Here is a 17,037-nt window from a genome sequence, read left to right as displayed (position 1 = left end):
GCTTGCCCAAGGACTTTTTGAAGGCTGAATGATGCCTTTTGATAGGAGAAAATCAAACTCTTGACGTGCAGCTTGAAGTAATTCTGGAGATAATCTTCTAGGTTTGGAGAAAATAGGAGGTCCTTTAGTTTCAATGTGATGGAAAATCGTTGACATTGGTAGCCTCTCAAAAGTTTGTGAAGGATTCGTCAAGCTAGGGTAATCGGCAAGAATTTTGTCAAATTTTGAGTTACCCATCAAAATATGAATGCTAGTACTGAGCGGGTTCACATTAGGAAGTCTACCGCAAGAATATAGTTTTGTTTGTCCATCAATTAAACGGTTGTTTTTAACGTCTATGAGTAAGTTGAACTTTTTGAGAAAGTCAACACCTATGATGGGTTGATTGACGTCTGCCAGGATAAAAGGCCAAGTAAATGAGCAATGTAAGTTTAAATTGATGGTCAAAAGTTTGGTGCCATACGTTGCAATTTTAGTGCCATTAGCGGCAAAGAGTTCCAATGCAGCTGGTATTTTGGCATGCTGACTGTAACTCTTGGGAATGACAGATAAATCAGCTCCGGTGTCAATTAAAAAAATCAGCTTTGAGGATGAATCGGCCAAAAGAATTCGATTGATGTGGCGGTCGCAACGTTGGCCGGCAAGCGATCGCCGATCTAGTTTTCCGACTGCTGGAAATTGCACGGAGAAACACATTTTCATGCCTTGGAACCAAAATTAGTATGGTAGAAACAGATGTTGTTGCATGGTTCTTTATACTGTCGATAGCGTCCACTAGATCTATGGTGCCTACTGTTGGGTTGGGAATAGTCTCTTCGTTCACAGGAACGTTCACGGCTGTTTTTGAGGGCTAGCGAAAGTTCATTTACCTGCTTTGTCAGCTCTGCAACTTGCTGTTCGATGGGAGAGGTAGATGCCGTAGCAGCACTATTTATGTGCAGGAGAGTTGTGAGATCTGTAATTTTATCAGCTACAACTGCTAGTTTTTGAAGATCTTCACTTAAGGCAGCAAGAATACTTTGTGTATTTTGCGGGAGATGAGATATCCATAGGGATTTCAACAAAGGTTCTCCAACGGTCTCTCCAGCGAGGTTTCGCATACAGCAAAGTAATTGTGATGGGCGTTGATCGCCAAGTTCTATCCCTTGAAGAAATGTACGTATCTTTGACTCCTCACTTTCAGAATGCAATTCAATTAAGCGTGTTTTTAGTGTCTCACATTTGCCAGTCACAGGTGGGTGTAAAACGATTTCACAAACACTATTGAGAATATCAGATTCAATTGCAGATATCACATGATTGAATTTCGTGGAGTCAACAGTGATTCCGGCGATATCAAACTGGGCCTCTAGTTGTGCAAAACGCAAAGTAGGGTTTTGCAAAAAGTGGGGTTAACAAAATGGGGGAGGTTTGACGGAAACACGTGAAATATTAAGATCGTCTGCGATGGGTTGTGGTGAAGCCATGATTCACAAAAACAAACATATATTGCCAATATGACACAAATAAATACACAATAATCAGTCACTAATAAGTTCACATACGACACTAGTGCAAAATAAATAAAGTTAATGTAAACATTAACGTGAGCGAAACACTTTTGCACGTAAGCTATCCGAATATAAGCATAAGTAATACTAAGAATTTGCGTGGCTTACCTCCGAATTATACGAGAAATATTTGCTCAGTCAGCAGCAGATTCAGCACAACACAATTCACTTATAGAAAAAATATTCCGAAAAAACTTATTTTATGATATGTAACCACGTTGTACGATTTATATGGAGATCACTTCAAAGCACTTTGACGGTTTGCATGAGACACATGATAATTCACAAGCACGTTGTTAAGCAGGCACAACTGTTTTTCACACTATATTGCTGATGACACGAAAATAATGATGGATTACGCTAGTAGTTTGCATAAACAGAAATAATTTTCACTTCATAGCACATTATAATCACAGAACTTGAGGATGCAAGCAGGTTACAGGAGGCACGTGTTCACTAACTTGACGAGTCACCATTTATGACTGTTGTTGATGGATGCCATTTTTGATTGCACGTTGAATGTTAACAAAATCTGACTCGGTAATGTTAACATTTATATTTAATTCTAGGATGATATATATTTTAACATATATTCACTTATACACAATCACATTGCATGTAGTTACATGATGAGCATTTTTCAGTTCGCAAGTCCGCGTGAGTAAAAATCAAGAAAGTCATATTACAGCTATGATAACATCACGGAGGGAAAGAGAGGTGAGTGCATGCTTCACCGACGGCAGCCAGGAACCGAGTAACCAGTTCGAATTTTCCTTCAGAGAGGAAGAAGGAAAAAGCTGGTAGCGCCCTCTCTCGAGGCAGCGGACAAATAATAATAATAAAGAGTTCTCCACTCTGTAAAATAAATAAATGGCAATGAATTGGGTTTTCTATATACCGGGTGGCCATAATTAAACTGACAGTGCTCACAGTGTTCTGTAGCCCGATCTATTTGCGAGAATGACGCCACATTTTGTAGGAAGATTAAACAAGACGGGACGGAGGATTCCATGAAAAAACAAATTAATTCCAAAAGTCACCACTAGGGGAATATTTGACGCTGTGTAATAGAAAATAGAATGTTAACAAATGCAAATTAATACAGAATAAAACTACCTTTTATTATGCACATTTTCTGATTTAGTTCAAGTGCAATATGGCAACAACACTTTTAACAAAGCTTAAAATCAACATAAACACCGATAAAGTCTCGTGATCTGCAATATGCAGAAGTTCTTTATTCAAATTTCATGTTACATCCATTCGCACAGTGCCAGCTGCTTGGGTTTTAAAAGGCAATGTGTTACGTTTCGAATCAATCGGATTGAAAGTTTATGTGCAATGTCTCTTTTAGTCGAGAGTGCATTACTGGTCAAATTCTTTTACCTCAACCAGTGCAACGCGTTAGCCACTCTTCGTGCTTTTAGAACGCACAAACGGTCCTGTGTCAGTTAATGGGCTAAAAGCAATGGTTGCGAAGTTTGAGAAAACAGGTTCTCTGAAGGTTCAGTCAGGCAGAGGACGAAAACCTGTACCACAGGATACAATCAAAGCAGTTGCCACGGCGATTGTCGACAGAGGACCAGACAATATTGCTGCCACCTCTAGCACTTGTGGAGTAGCTCGGAATATGGATATGCCTTACAGTATGGTATGGAAAATCTTACGAAAGATTATCAACTTCTATCCGTACAAGATCAGCCGTGTACAGGAGTTACTGTACCCCGACCACGATAAGCAATTGACTTTTGCTCTCACCTTTCTTGCCAGAATGGAGGTGGATGATGCTTGGCCGTGGAAAATCTTATGGGAAGACGAGGCCCACTGTTACTTGAATGGAACTGTGAATACCCAGAACTGCTGAATTTGGGATGACAAATCACCACATGCACCAAAGGTAACTGTTTGGTATGGGTTCACAGCGGAATTTATCATCGGTTCATTCTTCTATGAGAACATTACCCCGACAGGACCGGAAACCTGTTCTGTTACCGGAGAGAAATATCGCCACACGTTGAACAGCTTTGTCATTCCGGGACTTCAGCAAAGACAGTGCCTGGGGGAAATCATTTTCATGCATGATGGAGGCCCTCCACACATGCTGTGCGGGTGCAACAGATGCTACGAGAGAAATTCACAACAGAAAGAGTCATTAGCCGCTACTTTCCAACTGCATGGCCACCTCGGTCACCTGATCTTACCCCATGCGACTTCTGGCTATTGGGTTACCTTAGGTCCAAGGTCTTTCAAGGAGTGGTCCAGGATCTGGCTACGTTGGAGGATAACATATCATGGACTGTACGGGAGATTCCTGCAGACATGTTACTTTCTGCTGTTGTGCATACTGTGCACAGAATGCAATATGTGGTCCACAGCAACAGCAGCCACATTGAACCTCATTTGAATGCAAAATAAAAGGTAATTTCCGTATTGATTTGCATTTGTTAACACTCTATTTTCTATTACAATTGCGCCAAATATTCTCCTAACGGTGACTTTTGGAACTAATTTGTTTTTTCACGGAATCCTTCGTCCCCTGTCTTGTTTAATCTTCCTACAAAATGTGGCGTCATTCTCGCAAATAGATCGCGCTACAGAACACTGTGAGCACTGTCAGTTTTATATAATAAAAAATATGCTGTTCTTTAGAGAACAGTAATTACAAAAAAAAAAAAAAATATTGTTTAGTTATATGTTTTAATAGAGCCATTGTGCTTGTTTGACTTCATTTTCATGTTGAAGCTTATTTTCTGATAAAAAGTTGTATTTCACTCTTATATTTTTCAGAACACGATTTCTTTAAATCTGACTTTTTGATTCTGAAATCAGTTTTGTGATATGTTTTGAAAACAGTTATGAAACTGTTCTGTAATCCTAAGTTGATTGATTAAAAAAAAAAATATTGTTTAGTTATATGTATGTTCTTGAAACTGTTCATCATTATGAAATTTCAAGCTTAACTGAAATGGATAGTCTTAAGCAAGTGCATGGTGCAGACAGAGTTATTATCCATGGTAGTTTTATTCAGTTCTATAAGAAGACCTACATTTTTAACTATTTATTCATTTTATATGTACACAATACTTTATGTAGTTGACTTGATGATTCACTTATTACTGGAAAACATGGTTGCCATCAATTGTTTTATATGATAATCAGTGACAAAATGGGAACGGGAGAGGCTGCATGCAATGTACAAGGAATCAAGTAACATGACAGTCATGGGCACACCTTGAATTTAACCTTTAGCGCTCCGCTACAAAGCCATCCGTCATTTGTTCATTAACTCCATAGGCTCCACTGCAGAGCCGTCCATCAAATGTTCTGTAACTCCGTAGTCTTCACTGCGAAGCCCAATGTTTTTAGCATGATTAGGCTTAAAATGTTACGGAATTGTCGGCGTGGGCAATTGTTATCTGTAGTTAAAACGTGCTCAGTTTCGCTACTGTTACGATTGAAACGCTATTTGACGCATTTTATGGTTAGCAACATGGAGAAAAATAATTATTGTGATGAGAATATAGAGTTGAGTGATAGTGAAGATGTGTTTGATTTTTCATTGTTAGAAGATGTTGTGGAAGACAATGTTGATTATAACTCTGACACTTCAAGTAGTGGTTCCGAAATTATGCTACCAAAGAGACGACGAATGGTAGTTATTGAAAGTGAAAGCAAAAAGTTGGCAAAAGACTTTTAGATGAATGGCGTGATGTCACGGAAGAATTAAATATTCCGGATAGAATACATTTTAGTGTATTGCCAAAGGTCATTGGACCACAAATTCCTACAAATATTGTACAGCCGACACACTATTTCAAATTATTTTTCACAAACGAACTGGTAAATGAAATTATAAAAGAAACCAACAATTACGCAGAAAATGTTCTAAAGAATAAAGAAATATCTAGTAATTCCATTTGGAAAATGTGGCGTGCGATGGAAGAGGATGAGTTTTGGGCTTTTATTGGAGTTACTATCAATATGGGTATGATATCCCTGGCAAATATGCAGGATTATTGGTCAGTTAAGGAGAATAGTCACATCCCTTTCTTTGGTAAAATATTTACAAGAAAGAGATTTTTGCAGATATTCTGGATGCTGCATTTAAAAACGCAGGATCTTGCGAAAAATGACATTAGAACATTCATTCAACAAGCATCTAATTTTTTTTTGGAATATATAAACTCAAGATTTTCAAACTGTTTTATACCTGGACAAAATATATGCGTTGACGAATCTGTAGTTAAATTAAAAGGAAAGATAAGCTTCGTCACATACAATCCCAATAAACCTACCAAGTGAGGCATTCAAATATACGTTCTAGCAAATTCCGAATCTGGTGTTCCAACAAGTCTGAAGAAACCAAAATTAAGAGGAAAAAAAAAAAAAAAACTGTCATATACAAACGAGGAAATACAATGCTCTTAGCTTGGAGGGATAAGAGAATAGTAACGTTATTGAGTAACTAGCATAATGCTGGAATGATAATTACTAATAGATTTATTTGAGGTGGTACAAACGAAGTGATCGAAAAGCCAAGTGTAGTTGTCGGGCACACAAAGTCAATGGGTGCTGTTGATCGGGCTGATCAATACGCCTCCAGTTATTGCTTTTTGAGGATGTCACTTAAGTGGTGGTGGAAACTATTCTTTTGGGGAATGGAGATGTCAATAATTAATTCATACATCTTGTATAAAACTGTACAGCATAATAAAAATGAGAAAGCATTGACGCATTTTAAAGTACAGGAAAATTTTAGTCAATCGACTCCTAAGAGATTTTTGTCAGAGAACAAGAGTTTCTAAATCAATTTCTGAAATAAGACTAAACGGAAAACTGCACGTAATGAGGAAAGGTCCAAAGAGGGACTGTGTTGTGTGCTCTACAAGAAAACAAAGGGATGGCAGATGTCAAACAAGTGAATACTGTGACATGTACCCAAGTAAACCCAGAATGCACATGGAAGATTGTTTCCAAACACCATGGCGAATTACAAAATTTAAAATTTATTTTTCATTTACAAGAAGAAGATCCCATATGTATAAAATAAATAAAATCAAAAACATTCACAAACACATGTATTTCTTCTCACTTAAATTGAGACTCCTTCTTCACACTCGTTCCATTGTGAAAATATGCCGGAGTTGCTGGTAGGCAATGGTACAAAAATGCGCAGAGCGCTAAGTGTTAAACAAGTTTTGATTGTTAATTATTACAGCGAAATTCCTTGCAATTGTTTTTTTCATTTAGTCAACAATAAATTTAAACTTTCTGAATATTTTGCTAATAATCAGCATTAATTATAAATCTGTATTATTTCCCTCTGTTCTTCATAATTTTTTTCATACCCCAAAGAGCAAAAATTCCATTATAGAGAACCTCTATTCTAAGGCATCATCTATTATACCATGTCCTTTTTCTTTTTAAATTTATTCAAGTTCATGTGTTTTTGCCACATTTGCCTCTAAGCTTATGTGCCTGTCTGTTATCACTGTGGAGACAGAAAAAATAAAATAAAGGGTATGCCAAAAGAATTATGACAATAATTTGATTATTTTTCTTGATATTGTTTATATAATGAAAGAAAGTCATATAATCACTTAAAGCTTACTTTTTCTATCATTTGACACACATTACTTGTCTTTATGTTCCTTTAAATTTCAAGAATAATAATAAAGTTAACACTCACTATAATGACCACATGTTAAGACATACTTAACACGATGAATCTATAAACTGGATGAATTGTTATAATGAGGACCAGTTGTAATTATAATAAATAAAAAAATAAGTTAGGTTATTTATTTTGAATAGTTGGTCTGTATACATGTTTCATATAATCAATTAGCAATTAATATGAAATTTACAGTTTTCATCTTCTGTCAAAAATCACACATTGCTGCATGTATAATATAATTGTTATGATGTACATTTGCATAATAAAGCCACGCTTTGAAATTCAGTACTCTGATTTATTGCATCATACATTTGCGAGAGAGGAAAGAAATGTTCATTTTTTATATGCATAAAAGAATTAAATATTTTAAGCACTTCGGAAGTACATATTTTTTGCTAATAGTAATAGTAAATGTTTATTAATTTAAACACTTTACATTCAGTGATTTTTAAAAGGAATTTGTCATGAATATGATGAGGTTTACTTATGTTATTTTTTACTCATTCTTATGTATAGGGAAGTTGACTAACCAGCGTCCAGTTGTTTCAATGCCAGTTATTTCTCCAGATGGTTCTGTTTCTTCCCAAGAACATTCGTCCCAGAGTGCTAGTTTTTATACTGCTGGTTCAGGCCAGAGTTCATCTGGACATCGTGAGGCGAGTCTTGTAAACTTTTCTATTCCAGTTTCTGTCTTTTTCTCTTTTAAGTTTTTTTAAAGAAGATTTTAAAATTTTAAAGAAAAATGTAAAAAAAAAAAAATTATTTATTTTTATTTTTATTTATTTATTTATTTATTTATTATTATTATTATTATTATTTTGTAAAAATATAAAGCTTTTTCTGTATTTCTTTATCTGTATATTGCAAAGCAATGGATGTAAGAAAATTTAAATACTTACGTATTTTCTTGTTGACCATTTTCAGCAAATAAAATGTCAAACAAATAAAATGTTGTCAAACAATGTAATTTATCACCAGTAACAAATTAGCATGATGTTACGGTACTCTCATAAGATCTTTGCTTTGGTTGTATGTACCTCTGATCCTCAATAAGCCAGTTGAAAATAATAAGCCAATTTTGTAAAGGAAGATACAAATTAACTGCTATTTCTCTGCTTTAAGGAATGGAAAATAAAACGATTAAAATTTGGCACCTGCCTCCTACAAAATAGCAAACAATAGAGCATTTTCTGAATTATGAGATCGGTTGTGGTGATGTACATACATAAAACAATAAAGATTGTATGGTTTGCAGAATGATGCTGTAAAAGACAGAACAGAATGACACCACATAGATTTATGTTATGGCCACTGAAATGATTAATGTTAGTTTTAATGAGTTTGCTTGTCAGATAATATTAAAGCATAAGTCCATATTTAAGTTTCTTATATGCTATATCTGCAACATGTACACTGTGCTACAAGAAAAAGGAGAGACAATTCTATATTTCCCGTTCTAGTGGGCCGATTGACAAATTCAACTTGTGTTTTTCATGTCTCGAAAGCACGGCATAGGATGTATTAGATTTATATATAGCATTGTTCTAATATAGGTATTTTGACACAAAATCAGACTTTTTCTGATATAACATACCAATTTTTTTTCAATTTTTCAATTCTACAACTCAAACTACGCCAAACTACCATGTTTTGTAAAAATCACACGAGTAGTTTTTAAAAAAATTAGCTCTCGAAATTTTAGCCCCTCAATGTTAATTGAGTTTGGTATATATTTATCAATCTCTCTTTTTTTATTAAGCTTATTTGATTCTTCCTTTCACATTTCGAAATTCACATTCATTCCAAGTAAAATTCACCCATTTTTTTATGATCTATTTTAAAATAATTTTTATAAATTTTTCAAAAAAAAATTTGAATTATAATCTATAAAAGTTTTACCATTATCTTAAAGTAGACATATTTCTAAGCATACCTGCAAAAAATTACAATTTTTTATTCAAAATTTCCGAAGATATACGTGAATTTATATATTGGCACGTTATGAAATTTGGCATATTTGTTGAAAGTGATAAAACATCAAATGTGATTTAGACTCTTTGCTAAAATTATTTGGAAGTAGAAACGATGTGATTTTCCGCTCATGCACAATGTAAAAAGGTAGGAACGAGGTGCCTTTTTTTCCATTCCGTCATAATGGAAGGGAAAGGAAAATTCGTTGCCATATATTAAGAAGTTCGCCAAGTAAATTATTCTTGGCCAAACTGAAAAAATTTTGGCAACATAACTTTTTGTATTTCTCTGTAAATTTCCCACCAAATTTTACAAAATTTAATATCTAGGCATAATTTGAGTCGTAGAATCGAAATATAGAAAAAAATTGCTATGTTATTTCGGGAAAAGTCCGATTTTGTGTTAAAATACCTATGTTAGAACAATGCTATATATAAATCTAATATATATCCTAAGGCGCACTTTCAAGACATGAAAAACGCCATTTGAATTTTTTCAATTGCCCCAGTAGAATGGGAGGTATAGAACTGTCCCTTTTTTTTTTTGTGCAGTGTACCTGTTGATTGCCTCTTTAAATAAAGAACAGTTTGTTCCGTCAAGCTTATGTCAGAAGTGATGGTGCAGGTTTGGTGGGATAACTGCAAACTTTCAGAGTTGATAGGAAAATACATAAGTACCAAAATTCTTTAGAGAAATGTTTGTTAAACTTTTTTAACTCTTTTTTTTTTTTTTTTAATATACTAGGTACCTGATCAATCCAGTCCTCGTAATTCAATAGCATCAAATAATAGTTCTCTTCTTAGTTCCCCTCCTAGTCCTCAGATTAAAAGAGGTGAAGAAAAAGATCAAGGATCATCTAGTTGTGAATCCTAGAACATAACTTCAGTGATTTATTTTATAGCATGATAGCCTGATTTATTTAGCGAGTTACCACATGCAAACAACTAGCAAGAAGAAAATTACTTTGCTGTTTATACGTTACACTTTATTAAATGTGAAAATGAAGATCAAATGCATACTTTCCTGGGAATCTGTGTCTCAGCTTTTCCATACGAGTACCTCATGGTTGCTCAGTAAGCAATAGCAGAAAATTCTCATTATATATTCAAATGATTTCTCATGTGCAGAACATTTAAAATACATCACTCATTTAAAGATTTACTATTTAAATATTATAGCTGATGAAAGAACTTTACATGTTTTTTCAATTAATTCTGTGTTCCATGTCCTAATATGTCCTGACACTTGCTCTTTATTCTACTTAAAACTACTTTGATTAGATACAGAAAAGTGAAACTTAACTCAGCAAAGTGAAATGAAGCAAAGAACGATTGATTATAAAATTGGTATTAGTGAGAGATGTCATTTTTTATTAAAAATGTCCCCAGAAATTTTTTTATGTCTCTTTGTGTGCCTTCGTTCTGATCACATCACAAGGTATGCTTCGTGTTGTGCCAGAATATTTCTACGGTTTTGCAGATCTACGTAAAGCCAGCTCTTCCATGTGTTTGTCATCATTGTGTTGAAACTGTTACATTACGGCGGACACAACATTCATTTTTATAAATCCCTTCTTCATCATTATAATGATGGCTTACAAAGTGATCTAATCCATGATTAAGGTACTTGAGTATCTTGTGACATTTATCAATCTACCTTTACTTAAGCATTTGGACTGTCAGATGCAAACACTAGTCTATATTTTATATACCTTTGTAGACGTTGTGTGACATGATGCATAGCGATGTACGTGCATTGTGCCGTTCCTAGTCTTTGTCGCTGCTTTTCTATTCTTTTTTAGCACAAAATATTCCATGCATAAATTTTTTACTATGGAAAATAAAAGTAGAATTTCTTGTTTTTAAAAAAAGTTTTCTTTTTATTTTCTGTTTTTATATTTAATTATTGGTTGTTAAGAGTTGAATATTGTTTCTGTTAATATATTAATATATCTAGCATGTAAATAAAGTAAAATAGAATAGGTTTTGTTTACAATGTAAATGATTATTTGGACTTCTAATGCTCACTTTTGAAATAACTGAATGAAAGTCTGATGACTTGGAAAGCAATAATAAGAGATTGAGAAATTGTCATGTAAGTGTGGTATTCATCAATTACAATCACTCATTTTCAAGAAGTATAAACAGTGTGTTTCTGAACGTATTGAAAGCTTCTTTTGTAAGCTATAACTATGCATATGGAATCATATATATTAGTATAATAAAAGTTTGATTTTTAAAAATGCATTTAAAAATTCAAAATTAAATTTATGCTATGCAATTTTTGAATTAATATTGCCACTGAATTTATATATAAAATTCATTCATTATTTACATTGAAAATATAATACAACTATATGTGGTTCTTTAACTTTGAATAATGTGTAACTATTATTTGTAAAGTTGTTTTATAGTATACTTTTAAAGAGCAATAGTTTTGAATACATTGATATTTAAAATTTTTCTAAAAAAATGCTTGATTTATATAACAAAGAGTTACATCTTGCCGTCCTACCATTACTATTGTGAATTATTTTGTGAAATTTTTCTAATGTCTAAGTAATGGATCTAAAAAGAAAAATGATAAAAATAGTTGTTTTTCACTTTTGTACCACATGTAGAATTCGAGTGCCTCATGAAAATAATTTGAATGTTAAAAGAATTTTTTATTGTCATAAGATTTCCATGTCATTGTTAAATTTACAATTCAGTGTAAAAAATTTTGATATATATTTCAACAATAGCTTAAGGTAATTATTTCAAGAATCAAAATGTTTATTTTCATTGTTCATTTGTAATTCTGTGTTAATGGAATAATTACTTTATATTTATATGTATTATATCATCATTTTATAGTTTTATTATTACATTTCTTCATTCAGCACTTGAGAATTAAAGTATATTTATTTATCTCAATTTGTGTATTTAATCTTGCATGCCATTATATATGTGTTGCCTAATGTTCCATGATTGAAAAGATGTTTTTTAGGTATTATACATTATGGCTTGCAATCAGTTGTGATTTCTTTCAATGTATCAGAGAAATTATTCAAATTATTGTTAATTTAAAACTGTACTGTAGTATGTGTGTTGTAAATGGGAAAAAAAATTGTTATAGATATTATAATTTGCTGGAAAGTGCTGTCTTTTGTAGTGAGATGAAATAAGTGTCTGGCTTGTTTAATACAAAAGGTTTTAAATGGAAATTATGCTGTAATAATTACAAAGCAATTTTTTTTAAAGATTTTCCATTTGTATTTTGTGTTGAATTTCACTTTGTAGTGCTTAAAATTTTCTCAGTTTTTCCTAGGTTGTCTGGTAAATTTTAAAACAAAAATATAGAAATGCAAAATATAGAAACTTTATAAAACTGTTAGATTTTATAAAGTTTGTAAAAAGAAAATTTTTATCAGGAAACTTTCAAAAATTTTTCATTGAATATATGAAATAGATATTTGATAACCTATTTTTAAATATATCAAAATCTAAGCATTACATATGTATTTCTATTAGAAACTGATTATTTGTATAGCATTTTTTTAACTATATGAATCATAACATTTTGAAAGTAACTCAATTATGGTGACAGAATATTATCTTCAATTTTAATATTTATTCCAGTTAAGTATAGAAACATTCGTTGTTCAAAAATTTTACTAGAAAATCTGCTAATCTTTTGAAGAACATGTGAACAAAAAATTTTTATTCTGGCCAGTGATTAAAAGATACTTTGAGCACATTGTATTAGATATACTTGCAGTATATTTAATACAATAGCATTAAATATACTTGCAGTATATTTAATCTTCTGTATGCTATTTTTTATTAGTATCTTGTGACTTTTTTTATATGGCTCAAATAAACCCAAAACATGCTAAATATAAAAGCCTTTGCGTCTTCTTGTATGTAAAAACTCATTTAATACGCATCAATTTTGAAACCTTAATGAAACTTGGGTTAAATAAATTGAACAGTATATTTTGAAGTCTTTTTTTTTTCCCTCTTTCATTTTATATATATTAATTATGTGTAATAAAAGTAATGATAATAATTAATCCATATCATTTCTTAATTCTGTGATGCTCATATTGAATGAATTTGATTAGTGGTATGCAAATTATGTGAAGAGAAGCTTGTAATTACAAGGTGGCTGTAGAAGTGGTGTAGCAGTTTTCATAAGATTTATTCTTAAAATCTTAATTTCTGTGTTTTTAGCATATTTGTTTTCCTAAAGGATTTACCATCAAATTACTAAATCCTGCTATGTTTGAACTATTTTGCCAGTTCTGTGTAGACTCATGTCTGCCAAAAGTTTTGTATTAGGTGACTCCTGTTCTTTGGTTTTCATTCTAAACATAGGTTTGAATCAAAAGGCTTTTCTAATCTCTTTATTGAAAGTATATATTAAAATATTAATGTATTTATTTTTTTATATTAAAATGAAATTTTGTCGTAAACCTTGATAATTTTCTTAAATTATTTTCCTGCCTTTAATTTCACCATTTTGTTTTCCATGAATTGCAGATTAATATGATGATAATGGGATGGAGGTTACTTTAAAAGCAAAGAAATGGAGATTTATTTAAATGCAAATTAAATGGATTATTTAAAGTATGGTAAAATATGAAAGGGCTATCTGCCTAAGAGGGGGGGATGCCTTTATGTAGCAAATGATGTCACTCTTTTCAATAAAAGTACATTTTTTTCCTTCCATTTTTAAATCCCTAAGCATGAGATATATAAGAAATTTTTTTTACTGTTTTATTTTTTAAATTTTTTAGCTCTCTGTCATAGAAAATCAAAAATGGATTTCTAACGAAATTAATTTAATGTTTAATGTATGCTTTTTTGTGAATTTTTTTAAGGTTTTCTGTTGAAATCTTTATCCTGCAAATTTATTTTCTATGAAAATGTAATTTATTAAATATTACCTGCTAAATGCATTTTATTTTTTCTTTTCTTTTAAACTTTTCATTCCTTTTAAATAGAAAGTAAATTAATTTTAAATTCTTAACATTGCTGTTTTTATTTTTAACTGTTAAATTTACAGAATAAAAATTATCAATCATCATATTATTTAGGAAGATTTTGAAATATCATTATTGCATTTGTAGTGAAATATTACCTTTATTTATTAGGAATGAATGTTCATAATTTCTGCAGTTTTTTTGTAAATTCTTTGCTGCACTTTTAAGAATGTGCTACTGTAGGAATTAAGTCAAACATGTTTTCTGTATTTATATTATATCAGACCTTTATTTCTGTTCCTTTAGAATTTTCTGTTTTATTGTGATTTTGGTATAACGTTAAGGACAAATTTTTAAGTAATTGGCACAAGCTAACATTTTTTTTTTATTATTTTTTTTTTTTAATTTGAATTATGTTATTTAGTTAGGAAGATAAAAGCTTATTTGAGTCAAACATGACATAACGTAAGAGACATAACTTATTTGAGTTAATAAACAAATTTGAATTGATAAAAAATATTTTAGTTGATCACCTGTGTTGTATGTATGTGAAATAAAAATTATTTTTCTTTTTGAAATTATTAAATATTTTAAATTTATTGACATAATTTTGATTTAAATAAAAATTGTATACTCAGGCATGATGAGCATCAGCATGATTTTGATTATAGCTATTATTTATTCAGATTACAATTTTTTCTTCTCTAGTTCATTAATAATCATTTTTCAAGACCACAGTATTATTTTTAATATCCATTCCTGCTCTTCAAGAATTTTTTTAAACAGCATGGTCTTACTTCAAATCATTGTTTTCTCTTGTTAAGTTTGAATTATTGCTTAAAATTTCTTTTAGCAAGGAAAGTTGAAGGCATTATACCATTTAGATTTTACCTTGTGTGTATGGAAATATAATTTTGCAGGCATGTAGCAGATATTTTTTAAAAATTAATTACTGTTGAAAATTTATAATGTATTTATTAGAATTGCATTTAAATTAATAAAAGATTATTAATCTTAAATCTTATTCATGGGAAACTGAACTCCTTGCAAGAAGCAACATTTTTATAATTAATATAAGAACATTAATATAAGTTCTTACATTAATATAAGAACCGATATGGGAATCTTGTTTAAAAATCACTTAGGTTGTAAATTGTCATTTGTAAGTCTGTGCATGGAAAAATTTATTAATATAAATGGTATTTAGTAAAATTATTAGATACAATAAAATTTCAGTTACTTTTTAATTGATGTGAAGGCTACCCACTACCTCAGTCCATTCTGATTAATGGGAACAAGTGGATTAAAAAACAGATCTTATTAAAAACATGTGACAGTTTTATTATTATTATTATTATTATTATATATTTTTTTCATTTTGAATCGCATGCCACTTAAATGGCTAACCAGACTTGCTAACTTTCCCGATTTAGACGGGAGACTCCCGATTTTCGACCGCAAATTTCTCACGATTTTTATGGAACTTGGCTTAATACTTTGTTATATGAACAAAAAAAGTGATTTTGGACGTCCGAAGCAAATGATTTTTCTCTAGATTATATCTAAAACAAAACCTTGCGAATTAGATAACAGGGTTCGTAGCAGTCCTTATAAGTGCTTATAAGTCCTTATATTTGAAAATAAAATATAAAGGCCCGTATAGCTGCTTACTTTTTCTTTAAAGCCCTTATTTTTTTTTGTTTTTAGTGCTTATTTTTTGCTTTCAGTGCTTTTTTTTTTTAATGAAAGCGCAATTTTCCCCCGTACCAAAGCCGAAACTAAATAAACAACTTTTCTTCCTAATATGGAATGTCAGATGATGAATCATACTCCCGGAAATAGCTTTTCCCCCTTTTTCTGCATTAACATAACCTTTGGTTTGCATGAAGAGTACAGACAGGTGCCCGTCGTTCTGTTGGTCAAAGAATTGCGAAAGCAGTTGAAAATTCCAGTACATTCGGCATTCTTTTCCTCCCACCCAAATACTACACACGTTTGAATTTAAGACTCTTAGACCAGGGTTTCTTAACTTTTTTCAGTTGTGACTCCCTTTTATCACTAATATTTTTTTGTAACCCCCAGGACCCCATAATATTTATAAAAATTTTTGTGGGACCCCATAAGCATTGCGCAAATCCGACACACACGTGTGTGAAACTGTCAGTTTTTTCACTTGTACTGTAATATATTATTGCAGTTTTAGGTTATTATCTTTAATTTCTGATTTTAAGACATAGAACAATGTGAAAATTTTAAATAAGTAACAGACGAAATGACAGCGTCACGTGCAAAGCAAGTAAAATGAACCTTTCTATTATAAAAAGAATGCGTCGAAACGTTTTTCTTTTTTTGTTTCTGTATTGTCTTATCTATTTTCAGGTACATTGTGTAAAAATATTGGGTAACTGCAAACTTAAACTGCTAAATTTTTGGCGACCCCCCCCCCCCTGCTGCAGGTCCCGTGACCTACAGTTTTAAGAAACGCTGTCCTAGACCAAGAAAATGTTTTTAAAATAATAAATGAAGTTTTTTTTTTTTTTTTTTTTTTTTTTTTTGCTTCAAAGAAAAATTAAAATTGCTGAGTTAATTTATTTGCTTAATTCGATACTGCAGTTAACAAGAGCTACCTATCTAAATGAGGGATACTTTTTTTTTTTGAGGTAGTGATTTTTTTATTGCATTCTTCCCTTCTCACTATTCTTCCTATTAAGCGGTGCATTCCAAATAATACATTAGCTCCGTGTTTCTGAAAGAAAGACAAAAAATAAAATTTAAATTAACTGTGTAACACTGTAGCTGAATATCTCAAGAGTTTGAAAATTACACATGGCAATTTTCTGTCTGTTTTTCTCCCAAGACTGGCATTTTAAGAA

At 31.6% G+C, this 17,037-nt stretch overlaps 1 protein-coding gene across 3 annotated transcripts in view; it reads left to right on the top strand.

Annotated features, from left to right (window-relative positions):
* LOC118183408 (serine/threonine-protein kinase Genghis Khan-like) overlaps nt 1-15,183 on the top strand; it is a 210,078-nt gene extending 194,895 nt beyond the window's left edge. For all 3 annotated transcript variants that reach the window (XM_035352925.2, XM_085824928.1, XM_035352926.2), the window contains 2 exons: nt 7,744-7,883; nt 9,943-15,183. In XM_035352925.2, the coding sequence (XP_035208816.1) occupies nt 7,744-7,883; nt 9,943-10,071 (269 nt within the window). In that variant the 3' untranslated portion in view covers nt 10,072-15,183. The remainder of the gene's footprint in view (nt 1-7,743; nt 7,884-9,942) is intronic.
* The last annotated feature ends 1,854 nt before the right edge of the window (nt 15,184-17,037 follow it).

The sequence above is a fragment of the Stegodyphus dumicola genome, chromosome 10 (genome assembly GCF_044657685.1).
Source record: "Stegodyphus dumicola isolate Sdum_Otavi_A_Nest chromosome 10, ASM4465768v1".
Taxonomy (NCBI): Eukaryota; Metazoa; Arthropoda; class Arachnida; order Araneae; family Eresidae; genus Stegodyphus; species Stegodyphus dumicola.
This window is presented reverse-complemented; position numbering and strand designations above follow the sequence as displayed.